This window comes from Symphodus melops, assembly GCF_947650265.1.
Source record: "Symphodus melops genome assembly, chromosome: 5".
In the NCBI taxonomy this organism is placed as follows: domain Eukaryota; kingdom Metazoa; phylum Chordata; class Actinopteri; order Labriformes; family Labridae; genus Symphodus; species Symphodus melops.
Window position 1 is genome coordinate 17,115,356 of NC_136695.1, and position 24,612 is coordinate 17,139,967.

At 40.4% G+C, this 24,612-nt stretch overlaps 1 protein-coding gene across 6 annotated transcripts in view; it reads right to left on the reverse strand.

Moving 5' to 3' along the window:
• Positions 1-12,345: 12,345 nt before the first annotated feature.
• The window catches only part of ptprub (protein tyrosine phosphatase receptor type Ub), a 147,862-nt gene continuing 135,595 nt past the window's right edge, over positions 12,346-24,612 (reverse strand). For all 6 annotated transcript variants that reach the window (XM_079344468.1, XM_079344464.1, XM_079344467.1 and 3 more), the window contains 8 exons: positions 23,630-23,784; positions 22,418-22,553; positions 21,593-21,742; positions 19,815-20,129; positions 16,643-16,768; positions 14,628-14,785; positions 12,696-12,831; positions 12,346-12,573 (listed from right to left, as the gene is read on the reverse strand). In XM_079344468.1, the coding sequence (XP_079200594.1) occupies positions 12,511-12,573; positions 12,696-12,831; positions 14,628-14,785; positions 16,643-16,768; positions 19,815-20,129; positions 21,593-21,742; positions 22,418-22,553; positions 23,630-23,784 (1,239 nt within the window). In that variant the 3' untranslated portion in view covers positions 12,346-12,510. The remainder of the gene's footprint in view (positions 12,574-12,695; positions 12,832-14,627; positions 14,786-16,642; positions 16,769-19,814; positions 20,130-21,592; positions 21,743-22,417; positions 22,554-23,629; positions 23,785-24,612) is intronic.

Here is a 24,612-nt window from a genome sequence, read left to right on the forward strand (position 1 = left end):
AAATAAAGTGTGTTTACAGAAAACATGGCTCACATCAGGAGGGGCATCATGAACTGACAACCTAGAATGACTTTGTTCATCTTCTTCTGACCTGCAGTGGTGTTATGGAAAAATGTAAAATGGACCCTTAGAACCTCTGAAAATGTTTCTACCCGCCCTAAACACTGATTATGACAAGATTAGGATCCTGTTTCTTGCCAGGCTTCTACACAGTGTAGGCCTGCTGTATACCCTTTAAAAGCTGTCACTGGGTTCTCATATAAATGCATCCAGTGCAGGAGAGTACTCCCAGACACTAGGCCAGAGATAAATCCTACTCATTTCCTGTGTTGACAGTCTGAGGCTGCTTCCTTGACGTGGTAAAATTAACGGTCCAGAACGTTATTTTCCCATCCAATATGCTGCCATCAATCATCCTGTGTGCCTTCATCACTTCCAAAAATTATATGTCACTATTTTCTACAAAGGCAAAGCAACAAATTTAGACAGCAGGCAAAGAACGGATGATAAAATGTTCAAGTTCGAGGGTAAAATGAGAGGGAAGAAAAAGTTATTGGGTGACAAGTATGTATTTCTGCCCATGTGGGTATCAAGCTGTACTGCAGGGGAATGATTTGATGCTATAATGAGGGAAGCTGGGAAGGTAATACAGGATGAATGCTTTGATAAATCTCCAATCATAAGTGACTAATATATAGACAGGAGGAACTGTCAGAAATAACTGCAGCAGTAAATGTCCCGTCGCTTGTAAGCTTACCAAAACAAGACTAAAAAGTTGACCTCACAAATCTGACAACGTACTTGTAAAGAGAGTGCTGTTTGTACATCATCTGTCATATAAAAGTTTCTAAGGCAAAGTGCTTATTATTTTGAAAAACAGAATCTTGGCAGAAGTTTCCAAAAGCTGTCTGTTTTTTCTTTAAAATGCAGGCTTTCAACTCCAAACTGAATTTTTAGGGCTCAGGCAAACATTCAACATGAATAATACTAAATACTCAACCAAAATGAAAGACAAATGAAAATGTTATATGTGCAATATCAGCTGCAGGAGCTGAACTTAGAGATCAGAGGTTTGCATTTAAAGAAATACAAGATTGCATGAAATATGATTCCTGCTTGGGAGTTTAATAGACAGAAGAGAAGGTATATTATAACAGCGAGCTGCAACTACTCCTGCATGAAGGATTTCATTGCAGAGCGGTAAATTGCAAGTGCCAGGGACCAGAAGTGAATGACATCAAGTAGGGAAGGTATGGTAGGGGAGCATGTAAAGCGCATCTTCATTTCACTGCTAGGCTGATGCTCTTCACTCCCTGATCACAGAACAGCAAGGGCTGATGGGAGAGCGGATGGGTGGAGGGGAGGGTGTGATTTGAGGGCATCAAGTAGCGGAACTGACAGAGACGGATTCACTGCGGCCCAAGCATGGAATTGCTTTTCCTTTCCCCTGGAACTGAGCTGGAAGTGCCTGCGGCGGCAAACAATCTCTAAGCAGCAGCCTTCACAAAGCCCAAGAGCCAGTACCATGAAGGCTCTGAGGCAGGGGAGAACGCGCAGAACTATTTAGAACAAGAAAAAACAGGTGGCAAAAATTACTAAAAGCAAGCTGGGAACTGTTACATCAAGTAAAAGTTATTATTTGAATGTATTGTGTAGCCTTTCACTAACTATAGTTGGTGTACATGCATATTATTCAATTCAAGTCTTATAAATATGTGTTGGTCTTTGAGCATTAATTATGTGTTTGAGAGCCAAAGACTGTGTGTGTGTGTGTGTGTGTGTGTGTGTGTGTGTGTGTGTGTGTGTGTGTGTGTGTGTGTGTGTGTGTGTGTGTGTGTGTGTGTGCTCTCATGCATGCATGTGTCAGTGTGAGTGTGTTTGCAACAAGTTCTGCAGCTAATCACACAGGTGTTACTGAGCTCTGAGATGTTGATTTAGGAAGACAAAATTGAGTTTCAGTCTCAGCATTACTTGATGACGATGGTACTTTTCAGTTTTACTCCTTATCCTGAGCCATGGTCCCTGTGGACTTCTATTAAGTTGTTTATGATTAATCAAGGTTCCCTGCCACTTTGATTTGTCCACTTTTCATTATACATGTATCTACATGTTAAATTAGTATTACATGTTAGTGTGACTAACATTTTGTTATAGATAGCACAAACTGTTGGATTGGACTTTTATTCGAAAAGGTTAGACTGGAGTCCCCACTGTGACACCTCTAATGGTACATGTCTGTAAGGACATGATTCGTTCTTTTTCCTCACAGTACTCTAATGCTATCCTTTCTTTTCATCACCACCTCTCAAGTCCTGACAACACACCCTCTCTCACATCCCATCCATGTTGTCAACTTGTCTGACAAGATAAAAAACAGGTTGTGGTAACCAATCAGCATTTTAAGCCCTGTCTGGTCTGATGCCACTGAACATGTTGGAGAATTTTACCCTTTAAACTGACAGAAGCTGGACCCAGTTTGCCCCCAGTGGGATCGCAGCAAGGCATTCATGTGCAAGAAAAACAGACAGACACACACAGAATTTTTCCCAAGTCTCTGACCCTGTTGTCAAACATATTTGATGTTGTTGTGCATAGGGAGCTCTTCTTATTTGTCCATGTGTATTTTATCTGCATCTGAAATAAGTAACCTCTTCATTGTGGAGTTTTACAGGCAGCTGACAAGAACAGAAATAAATATTGAGATAAACATCACTGGTGAACAAGTAAGATACAGACAAAAAGGTTACTCCTTCTGCCACTTACCAAGAGAAAAGACACCCTGATCTAAAACAGTCGTACACTTTAATTAAGGGGACCATACGACACAATTTGACTGGTACCGTCCCCTTTTCATGCTCCATGTGCCAAGTCTCCACGAATATCTATAAAACACTCTTCTGTTCTGTTTTTGAAAAGTACAACTGTGTCATTCAATGTCATTTCGAAGGCTATTGCTAAGCTAGCACAGCTAATTATATTAACAGGACCTGTTGCTTTTCTTAAAGAACTACAGGAAAGTTACAGCTTACTTTAAAATAGTACACCATCTTATGTACACTGCAAGGTCAATTTTCAGTCCCCCACAGTGGGAATGCTGACATACAAAGCCATTTTAAAACAAGCAAACCCAAACGGTGGGTTCAGGCTGGAATTTATTGCGACCTACTTCAGTGAGGCAAGTGCTTGTTCAAATTTAAACAGGCTGCTCAGAAGGGGCATCCTTGCATCCACCTTGTGTGACCGCACTCACACAATTTATGAGAATCAAAAATTCAAACATACAGTATCTTCTCCATTTTCCTCTAAACAACAGTGTCTTTCATTCTGAGATTTGTATGTATTTCAACTTACAATATACTGTCAAAACAGCAAATTAGAAAACGTGCTCTGGCATACCTTTTGTGAGCCAGGTGGTACAAAACTGGTAAGTAATCATAGAAAATTATCAGAGCATCTCTACAAGAAACACAGCATTTTTGCAGCATAGATAAACATGCTGTTATGTGCATGAGAGGAAGAAGAATAGCTGCCATCAGGGGACAATGACAAGACCAGCTATTCCTCCAGCCGTGCAGTGAAGGCACAAACTCCACTATGCATGATAAAAAGAAATCAGTAGTTGTTACTGCAGAGACACATCAAGTTCAATGCAATGTGCCGCATGGTTTAATGTTTCTCTTCTATATTTCTGCTCATTCCAGCAGATTAACATCAAAAAAGCTTTGAGGAATGCCAGAGTACATCACTGAACTGTTTAAGTAATGCTTAGTTAAAGAGAGCTCGTCCCGTTCACACTTAAGTGGGATTCTTCATTTCTGTTGTGGTAGGTTCCTCTATCTTCCTCTTGTCAAGCACGAGACAGTTAAAGGTAACAGTGAAGCAGCAGTTCTTTAAACAAAAGTGACAACACGAGTGTGAATGATTTGTGCCATATTTCGGAGTCTGGTAAACATGATGCTGTGACATGTTGCAGAGTTTGCCGGCTGTTACAGTGGGTAGTGTGAACATGGCGTCCTCTGAGGATGCTGTTCTCGCCACTTTGACTGACACAACAACATCAAAAACATTTCCTCACAAAGCGTGCCATGACCCAGCCGACCTGGCCGCACGGGGCAGCAGACAGCTGACGGGGGAGGGCAGACTAGCTCAGCAGCAGACGTTTCAGCAGCTTTCAGAGACTTCCACCTGCACCAGCCTCCTCGCCTGACACCTCAAAGGTGAAACGGAGGGGAAAAAAAGAAAAGGACAAAGGCGCTTACAAAGGAAAGAGAGGTGGGCTGATAAAGAATATGTTTACAAAAAGGGAAACATGCACAGAGCAGAAGAAAAGTGAGGAGATGTGAAAAAAAAAAAATGCAAGAAATTGAAAGAGCAGACGTGAAATTGATAATATGCTGTGAAGAAAATAAGGTAGGAAGACAGTGAAATGTAGGGAATACAGGGCCATGAATTATTCTGTTGTTATCCTGTCTGACAGCAGTCTCTAAAGACATTTCCTTTTCTCACAAGGAGGTATTCTTACGGTGCAGCCGAGCAGCCCGACCTGTGCAATGAAATATTAAAGAGTTCATATCTGCATGTATGTCTTGTATATCCAAGATCCCGGCCTACATGAAATTCCCGCTTAATCCCCTGTGCTCTGTGGTCCAGGCACAGCATTAAATGGAAAAGCCATGAAGGGAAATGAAGAGAAAGAGCGCCTTCCTCTATCTAATTATGTTTGAAGGTTGTGAGAGACCTGAACATGACACTGACAGCTGCTGTCTCCTGGCAGGAGACAAGACTCTTAAACCCAGAGACCAATTTGTACCCCAGTCAGTCAGTCTCCCTGTTAAAGTAAAACCAGTTGGCCTCACAGAGAAAAGGAAAAGGTCAGCTCAGTGTGCCAATATCAATACTGGAGCAGATGCAAAATTTAGCAAATTTCCAAGAAAACTGATAGGAATTCTGGTAATCCCATGTTTCTTTCCAGGAAAGACTCCAGGAAGTGACGGCTCACAGTTACAAAAAAAAGAGTCAAGCAACTCAAGGTGTTCAGGGTTATTTGGTAAACTTGGGGATTAATTTATTTAATTTTTTTTAAGAAGAAGAAAATGCCATCTTTATAGAATTCCAATTGGAGGAAATCACCATGCAACGACGTCTTGAAAGACATCAGCAATAAAATGGATTATTATAAGAGAAATAAGAGAAGACGGTCATACTAATAAAAAACACAAGTAAAAAAAACGTTTTTGAAATTAGCATTGACCGTGGGTCATCTGAAACTTATGGGTTTTCCAATGTTGTGTTGTGTTTATTGTGCATGTGATTGTGTTTGCTCCATTCCCAGGTACACTTCAAAACAAATAGAGTCGATCAAGAAACTGCAGGAATATTAGAAGTATGACTATTCACAGACAGATGTACCGGGGGAATTGTTAATGACTCTACATCTGTCTGGAAGAAAAAGTGTTTACAATCGTTTTGTGGAACACATTTTCATTAAAGATGAAGCAAAAAGTCAGTGTGCCATTACTCAACCGTGGCAGAAGGAAGACATGATGCAGCTCTAGGGCTGTATGGACGGGAGGAGCAGAGCTGCAGGGAAGTCAGATGGAGAACCAAGGTTATAGCTGTCTGCTTCAGGGGGTTTGGAAGTGTGGAAGAGAGATGAGGAATAAGTGGACGACTGTTGTTCTCCTCGAGGTTAATGTAGTACTATCAGTTGTGCAACTGTCCACTCAGGGCTGCATATATTTTCAAAAGTGCGGGAGGACAAAAGGGGAAAAAAGATAGGGTGGTGTGGAGGGAGATGGAGACAGGGTGGGTGGGGGGAGGGACGAGAGAGATGTCGATAACGGAAGAAGAAAAGTGTAAACAGAGACCAAAAAGAAAAACTGGAAATCCTTCAAGAAAAAACACAGAAGGAAGTGGTTGCAGTTTTTGCTTTGATGTTTTAATTGCCTTTAAAGTTGATAGTAGGATTTATTTTAGCCTGTCCTGTCTTTGAATTAATAGCTGGAAAACACACACACAAATGTGCTGAAATGCAGAAATAAACTACAAAGTGACTAAGCTACAGCAGTTATCTAAAGTTTACAATGAAGTTTCTTTTCTATGTGTAGCTGTGTGCCTGGCTCATTCAGAAAACCTTAAAGCAATAAAGTAAAAAAAAAATCACATATTATTAAACACTGATTATTCCCAGGTTTGTATCACACCCTTGAATATATCATGAACATTTATGTTGTTAGTTTTTCTCAACAGTAAGAACGCAGATTGATTTGAGGCGTCATGTGTGGCCCCATTTTTCTGCTCTAAATAAACCCAAGGATAAATCCAGTTTCTAAGCCAGTCCCTCAAAAGAGCTGACCTTTTGATAAGCCCATCTCTCAAATTCATGCAGCTCCACAATGCTTTATTGCCACTACCTAGAAATGGCTCATGTTGACATAAGATCATTAACAAGCTTCTCCTCTCCCCAGAGACCCTCTAGGCTTCCAGCTCAATGTGAACAATCATGGAGAGAAGATCCTTGGAGGGGGATAACTTCAGCCTCTCTCTCACCTCAGATTGTTGCTTGTCTGTCTGAGTATACAATAACACACATTTAACCTATTTATTTGTCATTCTGTTAATAATTCCTTGAACATAATCATACAACTAGACAGCAGAGGAAAAGCACACTTTTTTCTCAGTCAAATCTCTGACTCACTTTGAGTATTTAAAGGCAATCATTTCTCTGTGCTATTGTGATGCACATGAACAATGGCAGAAAAAATATGGATTCTTATGAACCTTTTATTTGGAAAGATTAAGAGCTCTTTTAAAAAAGATCTGCACCATTACTACACTAAAACTTCCTTTGCTCTTGCTCCTGCTTTGTTCTATTCATTTCAATGCTTTACTTTTTCGAACGTGGGTGTTTTGTTACTCTGCTATTGAAGCTGTTCCGATGATTTTGTAGGAGTGTGCTACCTTTTATAATATCTTTTTGGTCTAGTTTTCATATTTAGCCATTAACATGTTTCTACCAGACTCACAAACAGAAATCTATACTCTGGCTTTAAAACTCTGGTGTGAAAACATTTGTGGAAAAAAAGGACAAAGCTCGCCTGAGAGACTTTTGTCATGTGCTGATTATGGTGCCCCCTGTTGGAGGTATTTCTTAATGATCTTTGTGCTGTACATGCTTTTACATGCTTAAGTAGTTTTATGATGAAAAAAAAAAAATCTTCTTCTGCTTCATTAAACAATCAAATATCACTCTAAGATGTAAATAATGCAAGTACAGCAGTCACTCGTGGGGGTGATGGTCATCTCATGAAGAGGCATCAATATAAAGTTTAACATTTTTCAAGACCATAAAAAACCCTCACGGGGGTTTAACATATCTAATAATTTAGCTGTGTAACTTCAACACACTATTCTTTTTTTGAATGTCATGATTTCCTAGTGCCCTGTTTCCTGTCTCGTCAGTCGTTATATATCCCTTCTCTTTTCTAAGTTTAACTATTGATTTTGAGGTCACAACCTGTTACAGGTCAAAGATTCCTAAATTAAAGACTGTAGGTTTGTGGTGTATGTGGTTGCAAATAAACTAGCAGCATAAGGAGAGTGGGATATAGAGGGAAGGGGATGGCCAAGTCACTCATGTGTCCTCTGATCCTGGTTATCTGTCTCTGGCTTCTTGTGTGCCTGGGTGATCTGGACTGGAACCATCACCAGCTCCCTCACTTTCACGTGAACCATGACTCTCACTGAGCTGAGAGCACACTGCCGAGATAAGGGCTGAGGTCCGGCCGACTGTGGCGATGGATCCAGCAAGGAAACATGTTGGACGGAGCCATCTGGCCAGCTCCTCTCTGTCCTCGCTCTGCTGACCACAAAGCTGGAGCAAGCATTCTTCTCTGCTGCACTTTTCAGCAGAAGTTGAGCTTCAACAGGATGGTATGACATGATAAAGTGTTTGTGTTCACCACATACATTTCACAGATTTCCACAATTGTTGACGAGTTTGTTTTGCTGTTTTTTTCTTTTCGCTGTGCACTTTAAGATGAAGCCAAATAATTTTGTTGTACAATTCTATAATGACACTAAATGCATTCTATTCTATTCTTCAATGAAATCATATCCCACATTGATTAAGATAATGTTCTCTTTTTATGACAGCCTCTAACGCTGTTCACACTCCATGTTAAAGGATATGCTTCTTCTCTCTACATATCGACTGAAACTTTCACAAGGTCAGCAACAGAACCTTTGTGACAATAAACTCCTAGAGAATATTGGATTTTATCTGAATCTATCAGCACAGCATTTAGCCTGAAATAGGAAACATTAAACCTTGATACACCACTTTGTTTTGAAGAAAAATCTTCTGCCAAAGCAGGAAACTTCCTAAGAGCTGTCCAGCTGGTGTCTAAGCACTTTGAATTGCCATGTTGTTGAAATGTGCTATATAAATGAACTTGCCTTGCCTTACTTGAGGTTATGGCAGTGGTTCCCAATCTTTTTTAATTGGAGCTCCCCTACTTGCATTTCAGAAAAGCTGAGCCACAAAAAGAATCACATTGTTGTCAAAAATTAACTAACATTTTAAGAAGATCTTTGTATAAACAATCCACTAAATGTTTCGATGATCTCAGAGCACATATACTAACTATATCTGACTTTCTGACAAATAATTGGCAGAGTATATGCAACTTTCACAAGTTCAAACATCCTCAACCCTTTGTTGTGCTTTGTGGGAGCATTAATTCCATTGAGATGCTAGCATAGAAATCTAAAGCATAGAATGGAGGTGATAATTTTAGACAAAAAGCCAAATGTATCCTTACAATAACCTGATAAAAAAGACACTGGAAACAGTTTAAAGTCAGTCATGCTTCTCAAAATACTGAACTAAAAGGAACAACATCTGGATAAAAGAAATGGAATGTAATCAGAAAAGTTATCCAGGTTCATGGACTAATAGTAATTACTTTCCTGAAATAACTGTTAATCAAATATAATAGATCACATGTTTCAAACTGCTACAGCATGATGAAGAGTTGTATTGATAAAGTGAGCTAAAACTATGTCAAGGACTGTTTGGAGGGAATGGCTGAAAATGTAACATACATTTCTGACATTTTAAGACAGCCAAAACTGTCCCTGTATCTGACCCTCCTTCCGAACATAATCTGACACAGCCAGCTGCTGGACCTCAACACCGTTTTAAAGAAAACACATTTGAGAGCCTATCCAGAGTGAGACTCACAAGGGAGAGTCTGACATCCATCCAGCCTGTCAGCGAAGGAACATTAGACATGAAGCCTGGAGAGAAAGAGCTAAACCCAGTTGGATCTTGGAGGGGTGATAAGTTACCTTACACTCTGCAGTCATTACACCGCCAGAATTAAATGATAAGATTCCAATTACCTGCTAATTTAAACCAGCGGTCAAATATGAGGACTAAAGGATGATGCAGCCTGCTGCTAAGGATTCAGCTTGTAATAGCTTTCTGCAGGTGAAAAAGTAAATTGAGAAACCTTGCAGGTATTAAATAGACTGGTGTATATGACCTGGATCCTCTCTGTTGAAGTTAAACTACGTTTTGTACATTCTAATTGACAAAAAAACAGCATTTTGTAGTGCACTTTTCTTTACCATTGGAGCAAAATAATTGGAGAGGCCCTTTCAGTGTTCGAAACCAGCATTAAAGGGGTCTTGTCCTCTAATTAATCCGGTTTGTCCCTCTGCTATAAACACTGGATCAGTTTGCAGGACTCCTGCATTATTCATCACGGCTGTGGGTGAAAGAGGAAGTCTGCGGTCTGGAGTCACCTTACTCCAGGCAAGGAGATGGAAAAGGATGGGAGGAAGAAATGAAAGTGATCGAAGAGGAGTTGAAGATGGAGGAAGGTTAGATGAGGAGGGAGAAAGAGGTTGGGTGGGAGGAAGAGAGGGGTTGATGAAAAGGGAAAAGAAATAAAGAGAGAGATTAAAAAGAGAGTGCAAGATCAAATAGTCGATGTGGTTCAAGGCGAGGGGAGCTGCTAAAAGAACACATCCGTCTGAGAAACCGCATGAGGGTCAGAGGCTTATGGACAGAAAGTCCAACCCAGCTGTCAGCTCTCTGCTTCTGCTGACAAACCAATTATAAAAACCACACTGGATTTTCTCGCTGTGTTTGCATCTTTTGACAGAACATCCGATGATATGATGACAACCAAACATCTCCTTTTTCCCCCCCCCCCTTGTTCTTTTATTGTTACTTCTCGGATTGATCCCCAAAATACATGTCTTCTCCGTCCGTCTCTCATTAAATACACATCTCTCCCTCACAAATACAATGATCAAAAACACAGTAGTCATTTTCCTTCAGTTCATACAGAGGCGCACAAGTGAAATCTACAGGACTCAGAGAATAGAAAGCTTTGGAATGGTTAAAGAACAATGCGGTCACACAGTTGTAGCTTCTGTAAAACACTGCGGCTTAAATAAAAAAGGCGGATTTGAATATTGTGAAACTAACTTCATGAAATGTAATGGATTCATACATGCTTTAACAGATGTGTTTTACTCAGACTTGTTAACATTTCTGTCAATAAAACTCACAAGATGTTCATTTACAGCACATTCACCTTGGTGGTTATGTAGTGGTAACTTACTGTACGTCTTTACTCTCAGGAAACATATAGTATATTATTCACAAAGTATTCACAGAACAGAATATACATCTGTATGTACACAGTCCTTCTACCCTCTAGAAAAAGTGTCCAGGCACTTCCTCCAGTGACCCTGCGTTAGATCACTGACTTCCCTTCAGCTTCCTCATGACTTCATCCTTATCAGAAACGAGCTGCTCTATCAGTGAACCTGTGGGAGCCTGCTGACGTCGGGAAACTGTTAAGATTCCTCTCATATTTCACCTGAACCAGAGCGTGAGCTGCCAAACTAGCAGCAGAGTTCACCTCGCTGCCTCTTCTTAGAGTGAGTGGGCTTCAAGGTATCTTTTCTTGTTTAGGAGGGCAGGTCCTGGAGAGACGCCCTCTTTCAAAACCTGCACTTTGAGGAGTGTCAGGAGACGCAGTGGAGAATAACAGATTTTAAAGGTTAATCATGGAGTGTAGGACTATTATTGTCTTTCTTTGAAGTAAGTGAATTTGTTCCTGTCTGTCTGTCAAGTGTCTTTTTAGCAGGGGGTTTAAATCAGCGGACTCATTATTACTGATGCAGATTGATTTGAGATTTTGCGGGGTTTCGTATGTCCAACAAGTCAGTGTTTTTTTTAAAACAACAGGTTCCATGGGCAACTTTTTCTCACTAAACCTTTTTTTAAAATACTTTTATGAGACTAAAAAGAATTACAGATTTTCATGGGTGAGAGGCGACTCAATGTAGCATTTTCTCCTCTACACAATGTTAATGCCCATTTTTTACACACTTTTAGGGTTCAGACAACTTGTTTACCTTGTGTTGACACGTTTAAAGTTCATCTAAATGCCTCCGACAATGAAAGATTAAACAAAAATGACTCAGACTCAAATCTGCGATGTAGCACTGGCGTCGACACTTCACCACAGCACTGATGGAAAACACATCTATGGCAGGTCAGTATATTTCTACATCTGCTCCTTCTTTTTCGTCCCCGCTGGGCTAACAATACAATCACTTCAGAGCGTGGAAAATACTGAATGTTTGCAGGCATATATCAAGAACAAAGTAATCAGAGGATTCAAGTGAGTCAGTGGGATTGGCACTGTGACAGTAATGGGAAAAGAATCTCCAGTGGTGGCTCGGGGCCCTGGAGCTGTGGTCCCTGGAATCGTCCACCTATAGCACACATGGTTATCCAGCACAGACATTATGGCAAAATACAACACATTTCACAACTACACAGTTTCTGCATTGATACTGTTCAGGACTGGGCTTCATCTTAATCCTACAGGTGCCATTTTAAGATTCCCCTGCTGCTGTTTTTTACACCAGTAAAACCTTCTGGATGTATTCAGTGGTTTGAATAAATCTGTCCTAGCATCAAATATAAGGCAGTTTATGGTATGGTAGGTAAGTCATGCCACAACCACAGTAGACTGCTGTTGTATGTAGCTCTTAAGAGTGAGGGAAATTCATCAACCTTTTTAAAATCCTGTTCAAAGTCTGGTCTTTCATCCAATCGCTTTCCTTTCGTCAACGTGACCCCTCCTCAGAATAGACAGGTCCATTTTGTAACCCGCGGTATTGTTTTGCTGCTGCTGAAACCTTTAGCACAAAAGAGCTGAAGTCCGGAGGCAAAGAGGACCAACAGAAGCACAAAAAATATCAAAATAGATAAACATCACCGACATGGAGGAAATCACAGCTGTACATTAAAGGTTGCAGTTAAAACCAAGACCATGTTTTCTTTTTCCTCTCCTTCTTTTGCACTCCTTTCAGTGCCGAGTCTGCAGGTCCAAACGTTAAACTAGAGGGGTCGCTGGGTGGCATCAAAATCGAATCTGCGGCGCGTGGGATGCTGCCGCTGTGGTAAACATTTAGTTGCTATCTATCATCAAAGCAATCCAAGTACTCCAGGACGAGGTCATAGCAGAATCGATACTGGTCCTGAAGAAAACACAACAATTCTTCAGTTAAGACGGGAAATCATGAGAGTAATTACACAAACCGCTTTTGAAGAAAAGAAAAAAATGCTTCGTTTACTTCATATTTTCTAACCCCTTACTTACCAGGGACTCCACCATGTTGGGTTTGCAGTTGCGCAGAGTTTTGACAGCGTAGAAGATGTCCACCATGTTCTGGTACTGGATCATCTCCAGCAGAATGTTGCAGGCACAGAAGGAGCCGCTGCGACCGCCGCCGTTACTGAACAGGAGAAGATACAGTCATTTTTCACAACTTAGATAGGTGCCTTCTTTTTTTTTAACAGCTAGTTTGTGTCTTAAAGGCAAGGTAGGTAATTTTCTCCGGATACACTTTTTTTTGTCTTTAGGTCCTGACAGTAATTAATAATACATGTGAAAACGTAACAAAAAAAATCTGTCATCTGGAGCAGTTCTAAACACGTAGAAACTTTGACCAATGTCGGCAATCGATCACGTTTTATAAACCAATCAAGCCTGTCCTGCCCCATGCATGCATGAGCTGAAATCTGTTTCTGGACCAATGGCAGGAGTGCATGTAAGTGAGGGGTGCGGTTTTGGGGGAGTACAGAGAGGATGCTACTTTCAAAATCATGCTAGTTTTCGAAAATTACCGAGCCTGCCTTTAATGCATGTAAGAATGATTTTGCTTCCATTAGTCACATTTAAAGTTTAGACTTTTACTATTAAAATTAAGCCATCTCTATCTAATAACATTGCATGGACAGTGTAGTATGTACAGCAAAGTTTGATATTCACAAACATATCGCTGTGTCTAAAGGGAAAACACCTCCTAATGCGATTAGGAGGCTTCTGGGAGACAATAACATCATAGAAGCAGGACAGATTGTGTGTAATCTGATAACCTTTGTTTCGTGCTCATGCTACCTCATAAAAAAACCTCCATTGGATACAGATCATACAGCATGTGCTCACAATATCCTAATACCTACATAAAAAGACAAGATAGGCAGAAAGGTGGAAGAAAATCGAGACATAACAACACCATGTGGCGTTTCCTTAAAAAGATATTTACCTGGTCGTTATAAATGAAAGGCATTATCAATAAACAAGAGGAGGACAAATCCATTCCCCGCCTCCTGAGACTGAGGCAGGGAATGGTGGGCATGGCGGCCTCGGCAGCGTATACAAGCAATATTAAGGTAATCAATCGTCGTCAGTGCTTTGGCAGTCCTGGATTTACTGTAGTGAGAACCATAGCATTCTGAATTAAGCCATAATTGATTTGATCTCCATAATCTCTTTCCCTGGTTGTCGTGGGTAACACTGTGTGACAGCGCTGAGTGATGTGCTTTTGGATGAGGGCGGTGGGGAGAAACGTGTGATGGGTTGACAATGAGCTGGACACCACATTCATATTCATCAGCGGTTGGGCGCATGGGGGGGAGGGGGGGGCCTTAGGACAAATACAGGAGCCCACCACACCATGAACTGCACCTTACCACGATATGATTTTCTATTCTACAGCATTAGAAAGAATATGTTGCACTAAACCAAACACACACACACACACACAACAACAACACAGAAAAAGAAGAAAAAAATGTCTCCGTCATCAGACACAAACAAAACTAATACTTGTTTATATTTTGTTTGCTATGACATCAGGGTGTTGGAGTTTATTATTTATGTGTTATTTGTCTCCTTCTTTCTGGATGTTATTATTTTCGGGTTATTTTAAGAAATGTCTGGTCATTTCATATCCTCTCCCTATATGTCTCCATGTCTGTTCTGTGTTCATGCAACGAGCAATAAAGGGTTCCAAAACAAACAAAACAGTCTCTGTCACAGTTCATCAGACATGCTTCAGCTTGTTTGAACACACATCTTTGTGATTCTCCTTTCTGTGAATACGCTTTTTGGTTTTAATGCACTTTTAAATGTCACTCTTCACCAGCGCTAATTCACTGCCTTTCAGGCAGAGACTGTGTTTATTCCTGCCTTGTCTCCTTCTCTTCATTTACAGAACATGATGCATTTTGTAAACAGATTACTCACAGGCAGTGGACCACAGTGCGGCCTTCTCCACATTCCCTCTGCCACTTGTGCACTTGCGCCAGCAGGTTGAGGAAAGCCTTCTTGGAATCTGGAACATCACGATACGCCGACCAACGCTGGAACTGGAACTGACACACCACCAACTGGCCCTCTTGCAGCTTTACATGCAATAGAAATAAACCTGAGTATAACTGTACTGCAGTGTTACTTTTCTTGGTTGTTTCAGTATTTCTACAAGTGCCAGTTAACACCCGGGTTTGAGTGCTCCCCAAGCTGTGTGCTGGCGCTCTCCTCTGTGCTCGCTCAGCACACTGACTCTGAGATCTATGGGCTTGCAGGTGTAAGCACGGCCCTAGCTGCGTGTGAAAAAGGTCCCAGTGTGTTCATAACCTTGTCCTGTAGAATCTCACCCAATACTTAAGGAGCAGTGGAGAACTGTAAGTCATGCAAATTGGGCTGGCAGAGACACCAACGATGCATGGAGGAATTGCTTGGGAGGAGGAGGGATTTTCACAATGTTCTTTTTTTTTTTCTTTACAACTCTCTAACACACACATTTCCATGCTTACAGTGCACTTCTTCTGACTTTTACTCCCTACCCTTGTATATCATTGTCACACACAGGAAACATACACACTAAAGAATGGAGAGAGAGACCCAGAGAGGGCATGGTGTGTGTTATTTCTGTGTGATTTGATTTCTCCCATGCTGTGTTATGGTGCCCTCTCCTTGACAGTGGTGTGCACCGAGTATAAAATAAGGTGACACAGGTAGAGAGGGGAACCAGAAGGGCAATCAAAAAAAAAAAAAAAAAAAGGAGGTGAGGATGCCAATCAAGAGAGGAAGTTCTGGACACTTTATGTCCTGATGGCAGCTGGGAAAATGCCTTGCATACAGATTCCTTTAATAATTGGTTGACAGTAAATCCTGAGCAGAGCATGCATGTGCTTATGCAAATTACCAGACTTCAACCAGATCTGCATAAACACACACACACACACACACACACACACACACACACACACACACACACACACACACACACACAATCAACCAACACTGACTGGAGTGTTCAAGTGTGTGAAGGGAAAATAATTGTTTCCATACATATGCACACAGCTGGAGAATAAAGTTTAATAAAGAGGACAAGGACAACCCCTGTTCCCCACAACAGATCAGTACAGTTCTTGATTTAGCCTGTTTCATAATTCTGTAAATGTCAGATACTTTTTTTATTGTATGTAAGTGTTTATTAACAAATCAAAAAGCCACTCTGCTTTGCAGTCTGATAAGCCCTCCTCTTTAATATGCCAACAGGCACCGGTGAGAGGGAAGACGTCTATCTCGGCGATGACAAGAAGCAATTGAAAAGGCAGAGGCTGACCTTTATTGTGTGCATGTCAATGGGCTTTTCTAGTCTATTGAAAACATCTTTTATGTTTATGACTCTTATGGGAAAATCTAATGTTTACAGTCAATATGTTAAAACTAAATATCAAAACAATGCTTGTTGCAATATTTATAATCAGTTTATAGATTTCGACATTTTGACTGCTCTGTACAAAGAAATCTGAAGTGTTTCTACTTGTTGATTGTTTTTGTTTTTTCCTCCTTTGACCAAACGCTTAATATGTGCTTTTGGGTATGCATGAGAACCCTATAAGGACATGTAACAGTTTACTTTTTCCAACTGATAAGAAATCGAGCATCCAGTGAAGCATTCCACCTCGGAGTTTGCACACACACAAAATGATGTAAAGATATTCAAATCACATCTGACGTTATCAGGTATTTCATTACAGCCAAGTCAGAATTAGTACTTTCAATTTGACGACTTGTGTTAGGCTTTTAGATGCACATTACAGCTGACAGCTCTAAATGTACTGTAGGTAAAAATTTCACAGAGGACCACAGCTAATGCATTTGAAATGAGGTTCAAGCCGTCATTTGTGAAATACCACAGAGTGGCACAACATGTTCTGTGCAGGTGTTTTGCTGGAAGTGTGGTGACTCACCCTGGTTACGTTCTTGACCCGGAACAGACGAGTAATGACATCCTCGTCTGCGGACATGGACAGAAACTCCACCTCCATAGGCCCGTACTGCTGCAGACCGGGTTCTGGCCAGTACTGAACACATGGCTGCAGGTTTGGGGGCAATCAGAAACCGTGGGGAACTATCAGTGATTACATGTATCACATACAGTAAACAGATTTTTTACACATGCATTATTTTGTAGTTGAGGCTATTTACTCTACAAATGTAGGGTTGTCAAAGAAAGGAGAATTTAAAGAATGAAACTAACATAAAAACGTCACACGTCAGAGTTGAACATTGATGTTAATAAGGGGAGAGAGGCAGCTCGGGAGTGAGGGATGTAATGTTCTTTGACAAATTGTAACCAGAGGGAGACCAAGTACTTCAGCGCCATAAATGAACTCTACACCAGAGTTCATAACAACATCTTGCAATAAATGCCTGAAGTGGGGATTTATTCGTTTTCAGCGAGACCACCTCAAATGAACAGTATTGTACTGGTTGAAACAAGATGAAAAGATTTTTTTTTTTTGCGGGGGGTGGGGTGGGGGAATGGGACTGAGCAGGGGTACTTACAATTTCTTTTTCACTTTCAACCAAACTTCAAGGGGTCTTACAAAGCCAAACTTTGAAAACCATCTTTGATATCCTTTTTCCCCCTAATTAAGCGTATCATATTCATCAAGTCAAAAAAATTAGTTAATGTTGTTCCAGCCTGACAAAGTCGAGGTCAAGGTAATTAGACGGTATAATTGAATTATTGTAAAACTGTCAACATTGACGTTTTATATAAGAAGAGTATAAAACCAGAGAGAATGATTCCAGTGTCAAGGGGGAAATAAATTAACCAGCAGCTTTCAGAGGAAATTACTGATTCTTTTTTTTATATGATTTCAGCGATTGTATCCCATCAACTCCACACTAAGAATACAAGGATGGATTTAAATTGTTGATTTAGTTCATTGACAGTTAAATTCCTTTTCATTCACTTCCTTTTTATCATCACAATCAACTTACTAGACTGTATAACTGAACCTTGTGTGTCAGTGGAGTCACTGAGCACCAAAAACCATTTTTAAAGAAACATTTTACAAAACTTCAACATAGATCTTAAGCAAAAGCAATATTTACAATTATGAGAAAACACCTGCTTTTACAAGATGAAAGACCTATTTTAAATTGTTAACATTCAGAATTTGACACTGTGAAATGTGTACGTTTTGCTTTTATGCCTTAATGTTTTTTTTAATGGTTTATTAATAGTTTATTAATGGTTTATTAATGGATTATTAATGGTTTATCAATGGATTATAAATGGTCTATAAATAGTTTATTAATGGTTAATTGATGGTTTATTAATGGGTTACAAATGGTTTATTAATGTTTATAGATGGTTTATTAATAGTTTATAAATGTTTATTAAGGCTCTGTTGTTGTGTTTGTTCTTTATGCTCTGTGAAGCTAAAACCTAGTTAAAGTTTTACTCTAACCCCAAGAGAGACACAAATTACACGTAGAAAGAGAATGACAGCTTTGGAGGCTTTAGCCTTGCTTCAGAGCCTTGATGAGGAAGATTCTGACGGAGGAGCAGGTTCAGAGAGTGATGTCTCTTGGTGTAAATAAATAAAATAAACAAAACACTCAATCATTATAGTTTTCATTTAATGTCCTGATGTATATTTACCTATTCCACCAATTAATTCTCTTTTTCTTTTTATTGATAATCCAAATTATATACACATTATGTTCGAGCAGTCCAAATGACTGTTATGGTAGTTCTTATAGTTCTGGTAGACCGTGTGTTAAGTGGAGTTTTAGGTCTTTTGTTTGTCTCGCATGCCGTGTCCCCAGTTGGCGTACCACAGGGATCTGTTTTGGGACAAATTCTCTCTTTCCAATTTTTACTAGGCTACTTTGATTGACAGCTTGATTTTTTTTTATTATTTTAATTTTGCTTATGACCATTTTTACCTGCCTGAAAGGGTTGAATTATTCATCAGCTTTATCATCTCTGCGCAGCTGTTTATCTGCCATTAAGGACTGGATGTCTGCCATCTCCCAGAGCTTTACGCCAACCAAACAGAGAAATTAATTAATGGCTCAATACTTACCTTGTAAAGTTGTGCCAGTTTTTGGCACAATAACAGACAATGTTGTTGATTTTCTGACAATATTTCTATTTGATCTATATTATTCAAGAGGCTTCTATTACTACAGTCACCTTGAGTCTGTCTCCAGACCTGAGAAATATAAGGAAATTTAATCATTATGTTTTTTATTAATTACACTTAACATTATACTATTTTAGTTGGGTTTGGGTTGTTGCAATGATCTGTTTGTCTTTATATTGAAAGGGATAGCTCAGTTTGTTCAACAGTGAGATATGATGACATTTCCACGTATTTACTTTAAAGATTTTAGGATCTTTTTTTTTTTACTTTTAAAGACTCTGTCATCACAGCGCCTCACTTTGTGATAGAGCCCTTAAATCCATATTTATTAGATGAGGTATCGCTGTTAGAGCTCCAACCAAATGGAACAGCTCAACAAAGCTGCTCAGAATGCTTTAACTACTTTGAATTCTCCACTTAAAAATGAATGTATGACATTACTTTTAATAGATTGTTCTTTGTACTCTGATTTTTCTTTTTTAAATCTTGAACTTGAATCATATGTTGCTCGTTATTGTAGCTTTCATTGTAAGTGTCAAATAGAGAACAGGGAGTATTGCAGCATAGAGAAGAACATATGCTGATGAGAAAAAGTGGGACGCCAACAAAAAGAACCCTGAGATGTGGCTGTAGGCTAATGTAAGCCTATTCTGCAGAGACGCCACTTGAAGAGGGGAAGGGGGGGAAATATGGGAGGGGTGTTATCTAGTCGTGCCTTGAGATCAATGTGGTCAGGGATCAAAGCCCGACAAAATGGCATGAAGGAACTAATCCTAAGCACAGACAGATAGAGAAGCGAGGGCGGGGTATGTCAGGAAAAAAAGTCTCAAGTAAAGTTCAGATAAACTCAAGACTGAAAGTAAAAACTCTTACAGCAAACTGAAGCTGCTGTGAACGTAAGACATATGTTAAGTTAGTTTAACCTTACAGTTTCAACCAATCAATGGGAATAAAACAACATAGAGGACTTTGGCCTTACCCAGGCAGAGTTGGACTGGTTGAGCTGGTTGAGCATGACCACGGCTGTACAGCCGTAGTCAAAGACCAGCCTCCAGAAGTCCGCCGTGGTGCCGGGCAGAGGATGAGGGGTCACAATGAAGGCAGCTTGCCGGTGGAAACTGTCGGCGAGAGCAGCATTGATGTAGTTGTTGCTTTCACCTTCAGTTGTGACCAGGAAGGCCAGGGCGCGGTCAGGCGGCAGCACATCCATGCTGCGGTTCTTCTCTCGGTTTCTGGGCAACAGAGCGATGCTGCACTCTTCTACATCCAGGTGGGGGGTCACAGAGTTGAGCGTCTGTGAATGGAAATGTCTGAGAGGTGAGTCGAGAGCGAGCGCAGGCGGGAAGAACGATTAAAAGATGGAAGGCTTGAGAAGCGGTGAGAAACGGCGCAGGAGTCAAAGATGTTAGAGAGGAGGAGGAGGACAGAAGTGAATCAGACAGAACGAGGGAGGGCTGGGATGTGGAGGATGCCAACAATCTGATAAGTAAATCTGAACATCATGTACACAGACTGATTAAAAAACATCAGTTAGGCCACTTGTATTATAAAAGGTAATGTCATAAAGTTATTGTTTTTGTGTCTTTGATGAACTATATTCATTAGACTGTAATTACACAAGACTACATTAAAATATATTTGGATAAATAATACATAGCATCAATAATAGATCTGTGACTTGCTGATCCCAGTACTGGCTGTGTGCTGTTTGCTCTCTGCATGATGACAGAGTAAAAGGCGGTGGAGAGGAGGCTTTCATCGACAAAGTCAGACGAACTAATGTGTAAGATCAAAGTGAGGGGTGAACATTTCTCCTTAAGAACAATAAACAGTTTGTAATCAGTGTGTAAAACACCTTCATTACAATTCCCTATTATTTTGCATCTAAGCAACATCTGCTAGATTTTCCTATGTCGCGTGAGACTGTTAAACTGTTTAAATTTAGAGGGAGGGGAGCATATGCCTTTCCCTGTTTTACTTTGAAATGCTAAACCTGAAATCGATGCGGCTGCTGGTTGAACAGCTCAGCGGAGGGAGGTGGATAGAGCAGGTGAAGCATGTGGGAACACAGCTGGCTCTCCTCTCTCCTAATCAACATCTAATAAAATGTTCTGAGAGTGCAGTCCTACAAAGCACCAGGCAGAGGATTTCAATGACAATCACACGGAATCAAAAGCGAAGGGAATCTAACAAAATCCTGCAAACACAAACACTGCTTCTTTCAAATTCTCAGTGCAGGGAAGTACATTATTTCCACTACAGAGGAGATGCTATTTTTATGCTCCTAGGAAACTCTTTTAGGTCCAGTCCACAGCACAATATATGCAACGCGTCTATGCAAATATAATACAACTAGACATGCTTATAATGGAGTATCAATATGTTTCCCTTTGTATTCTCCATTTGAATGAAAACACCAACAGCAATGAATAAAACGACTGTGTTATTGTTTTTATTAGAGAAAGTACGAGCACTAGTAATAGATCTAAAAAGAGCAGAACAACGAAACATGTTGTAGAGCAGGGTGGTTAGTTTGAGTCTGATGTTGTTGTAACTGTAGAAATAAAAGTATTTAAATGTTGCATTAAAGTGAAAATGTTCTCGGTGGTATCTAATCATTTCCATGCTGGATGCTGATGACAGTGTGTGGGCGATGTAGGCCACACTATGTGTTTGCATGTTCCTTGGTTTAATGGCAGCATACTTTTTACAAAATGACACTTTTTCTGAGTATTTGTGCGAGGTGACCGTCCTGACCTGAAACTCCTCCCGCAGCTGAGAGGAATTACTCTGGGAATCCACTCGCAGCATCTCTTTGTAAGTGACTGCAAACTCGTTCACTAAGATGGCCGTCTCCCCGCACAGACAGGCCTCCAGAATAGCATCGTGGATGAAGATATACTGCTCCTGAAGGGACAATATATAACACAATTAAGCGCTGCGTGGTTGAACATGTGTGGGCCTACATGTGTACTCCCGTGGGTTACAGAGAACATGATAGTCTGTGTGTGTGAAAGTGTGTTTTAAAATAGACTTAACATATGCATATGGAACATATTTGTACTGTCTTTCATGGTTTAAATAAACATAAGCTTTAATGTTGGTGGTCTATCAAAGCAGATACAGAAAAAAACAAATCTCTAGGTAAACAAACACATGGGCTGTGCATTCAATGAGAGCACCCTGCCAGTGACTACAAATGTAATAAGTGCTAAATCAATGTTGGATTTACATAATAAGGGCTGAATATGAAAATATCCTCACATCTAAAGAACAGCACGTGCCTCCGCAGCACACTGAAAGACAATGGGAGTCTTTTTTTTTTCTCATACTATTGCGATGACCTTTACATAAGTCCCACAGGGGGAGTATGATAATTCACCCCCCTTCGCTCTTTGAATTTCAAAACAACAGGGGGGGGGGCAAATGTTTACAAAATCTGATTCTGTAGAATGTTTCCAGTGGAGAGCTGTTACTGTTATTTGGTCAGGGATGTAACCTTCTAGATATGTGTGAGAAATCTGTGATATGTGTGAGTCAGTTTGAATGTGAAGCAGTTCCCAGTTATGCACTTGACCTGACCTCTGTCTGGATCATATTGATGCGTTGGGAGCAGAGGGTTTTCACACAGTTGTAGATATCCACCACGCCTTCACATTCGGCCATGTCCAGCATGACATCAAGCACGATGTAGCAGCCGGTGCGGCCCGCCCCCACACTGGCACACAAAGGACATCTTTCATTAGGAATCGTGTACACTTTTAAAGCATTGCATTGCCTGATATTTGACTTGTAAAAGAAAATGTTATTTTTTTAGGACAAGGCAGGTCTGCTCAGGAAGCACAAGGCATCAGTGATACATGAAGTAAAGAGGATGGGGGAGTCTTTAGGAGGGCTAAAAGTTTCAATGTAAGGGTCAACAGAAAGATTGATTTTTTCATTGACTGCATTGAGTTGAAGCTGTGCATTGTGTTGAAACTTCTTTTTAAACAAAATAAAAAGCTAGCAATACAATCTCAGATAAAAATACAACAGTGAATGTGTTAAAAAGTACTGTATTAATAGAACATTTTCCAGATTTGACTAAAAAGACTGAGAGAGGAGTTTGCATCAATGTACATTGCTGCCAGTCTTCATTTTAAACATCTGATTTTTCTCTTCTAAATATTAACTTCCAGTTGGTTAAAAGAAAGTAAGAAAGAAAGAAAGAAAGAACAAGAGAGAAAGAAAGAAAAGGAAAAGCAAAAGAAAGAAAGTAAAGAAAGAAAAAGCAAAAGAAAGAAAGTGAAAGAAAGCAAGAAAGAAAGAGAAAGAAAAATAGAACAAGAAAGAAAGTGAAAGAAAGCAAGAAAGAAAGAGAAAGAAAAATAGAACAAGAAAGAAAGTGAAAGAAAGCAAGAGGTGCTATATAAAACCTCAGTAAAGAGATAAACGGCATGATGAAAAACTTTTAAAAGCAACAAGAAAGAAGCACTCGACAGTAAACTCAGGAAAAGGTGCGCCACCACAAAAAGGCTAGAAGATGAAAAACTTTACCTTTCCAATATTGTGAGGAGTAATTGGGGTTTTTAAAAGAGAAAAGCTGACTGCTGTCCCTGTTCTCGAGGACAGGACGCTCCCTTTTCAAATTTCTGTGTGTCTCAGTCTCCCAAGAGATTACTTTCTTATAACTATTTCTTGTCGATCTTTTGAAAAATGTACCTTGATCACCACTCATATTTACAAAGAAGGTAACTGTTTGTTTGGTTTCCTAACACTGCAGGTGGCAGCTGTTGCTTGGTTACACATAACTACCTGCAGTGGACCACAACAGGGCCAGCGTCAGGAGGTGTAGAGGCTTTCACTCTTCGTATAAAGGCCAACAGTCCCGTGGCGTGATAGGGCACACCGTGCTCTGGCCAGGATGTGAAGTGGAACTGACGTACCTCGTGCTTGGTTGAGTATCCTCTCTGTCAGAGAAACACAGCACACATTAGCATTACATGTTTAACAGTACATTTAAATGGCATTCACCCTAACCTCAGCCTTAAGGGACACTTTTTCATCCAAGACATGCTCCCATCCATCCAGAGATATTGCCCCTCTGTGATAGATGTGGCAGATCTTTTAGCTCAGTGTGGGGTCAACCAGGACATTATTTACGTGGGGTGTTAGCTCTTTCAGAACAGTAAGGCTTCGGGGCATCACATGCTAGCTAGCTGTAGAGTGACAGACACGCAGCGAGTAACAACTGAGGCTCTCTGAGCTCAGGGAGAGCTGGGAGGTTTTCTATTCTCTACTGGGAGGCTGCTGCAGTCACACGGCAGTTTCTTCCTCTGTACGACGGTGACAAAGTAAAGTGACGCAAAGCAAAGATTTGTTGAAGAGAGAAATCCCAAAAAAAGAATTTAAAGAAGAGCTATGAAAAGACAAGCTGTCACCAGCTTCTAAATTTGTTCCGATTTGAATAAGCAGAAGCAGCGTGTCTGTGGAGAGCGAATGTGACAGTGTGATGATAACGCTGTGTTTGTGCCACTGTCAACGGCAGCGCTGCTCTGAGCCCCTCCAATGAGAGATCCCCAGGAGATTGACAGGATGAAGGCCAACAAGGGCAGAAACACTGTTACAGCTATGTCGAAAAGACAGCAGGGGCACACACACACAGCTACTGGTGTTAATTTCTCTCAGTTGAACATGTGACCCTCTTGCAAGTGTCTCCGCTCTGTTATGTACTTTTCTAATGTCTAGAATACTTTGAATACTTTGTGAAAAATGCCAAGAGTGGTAAAAATGTAAAC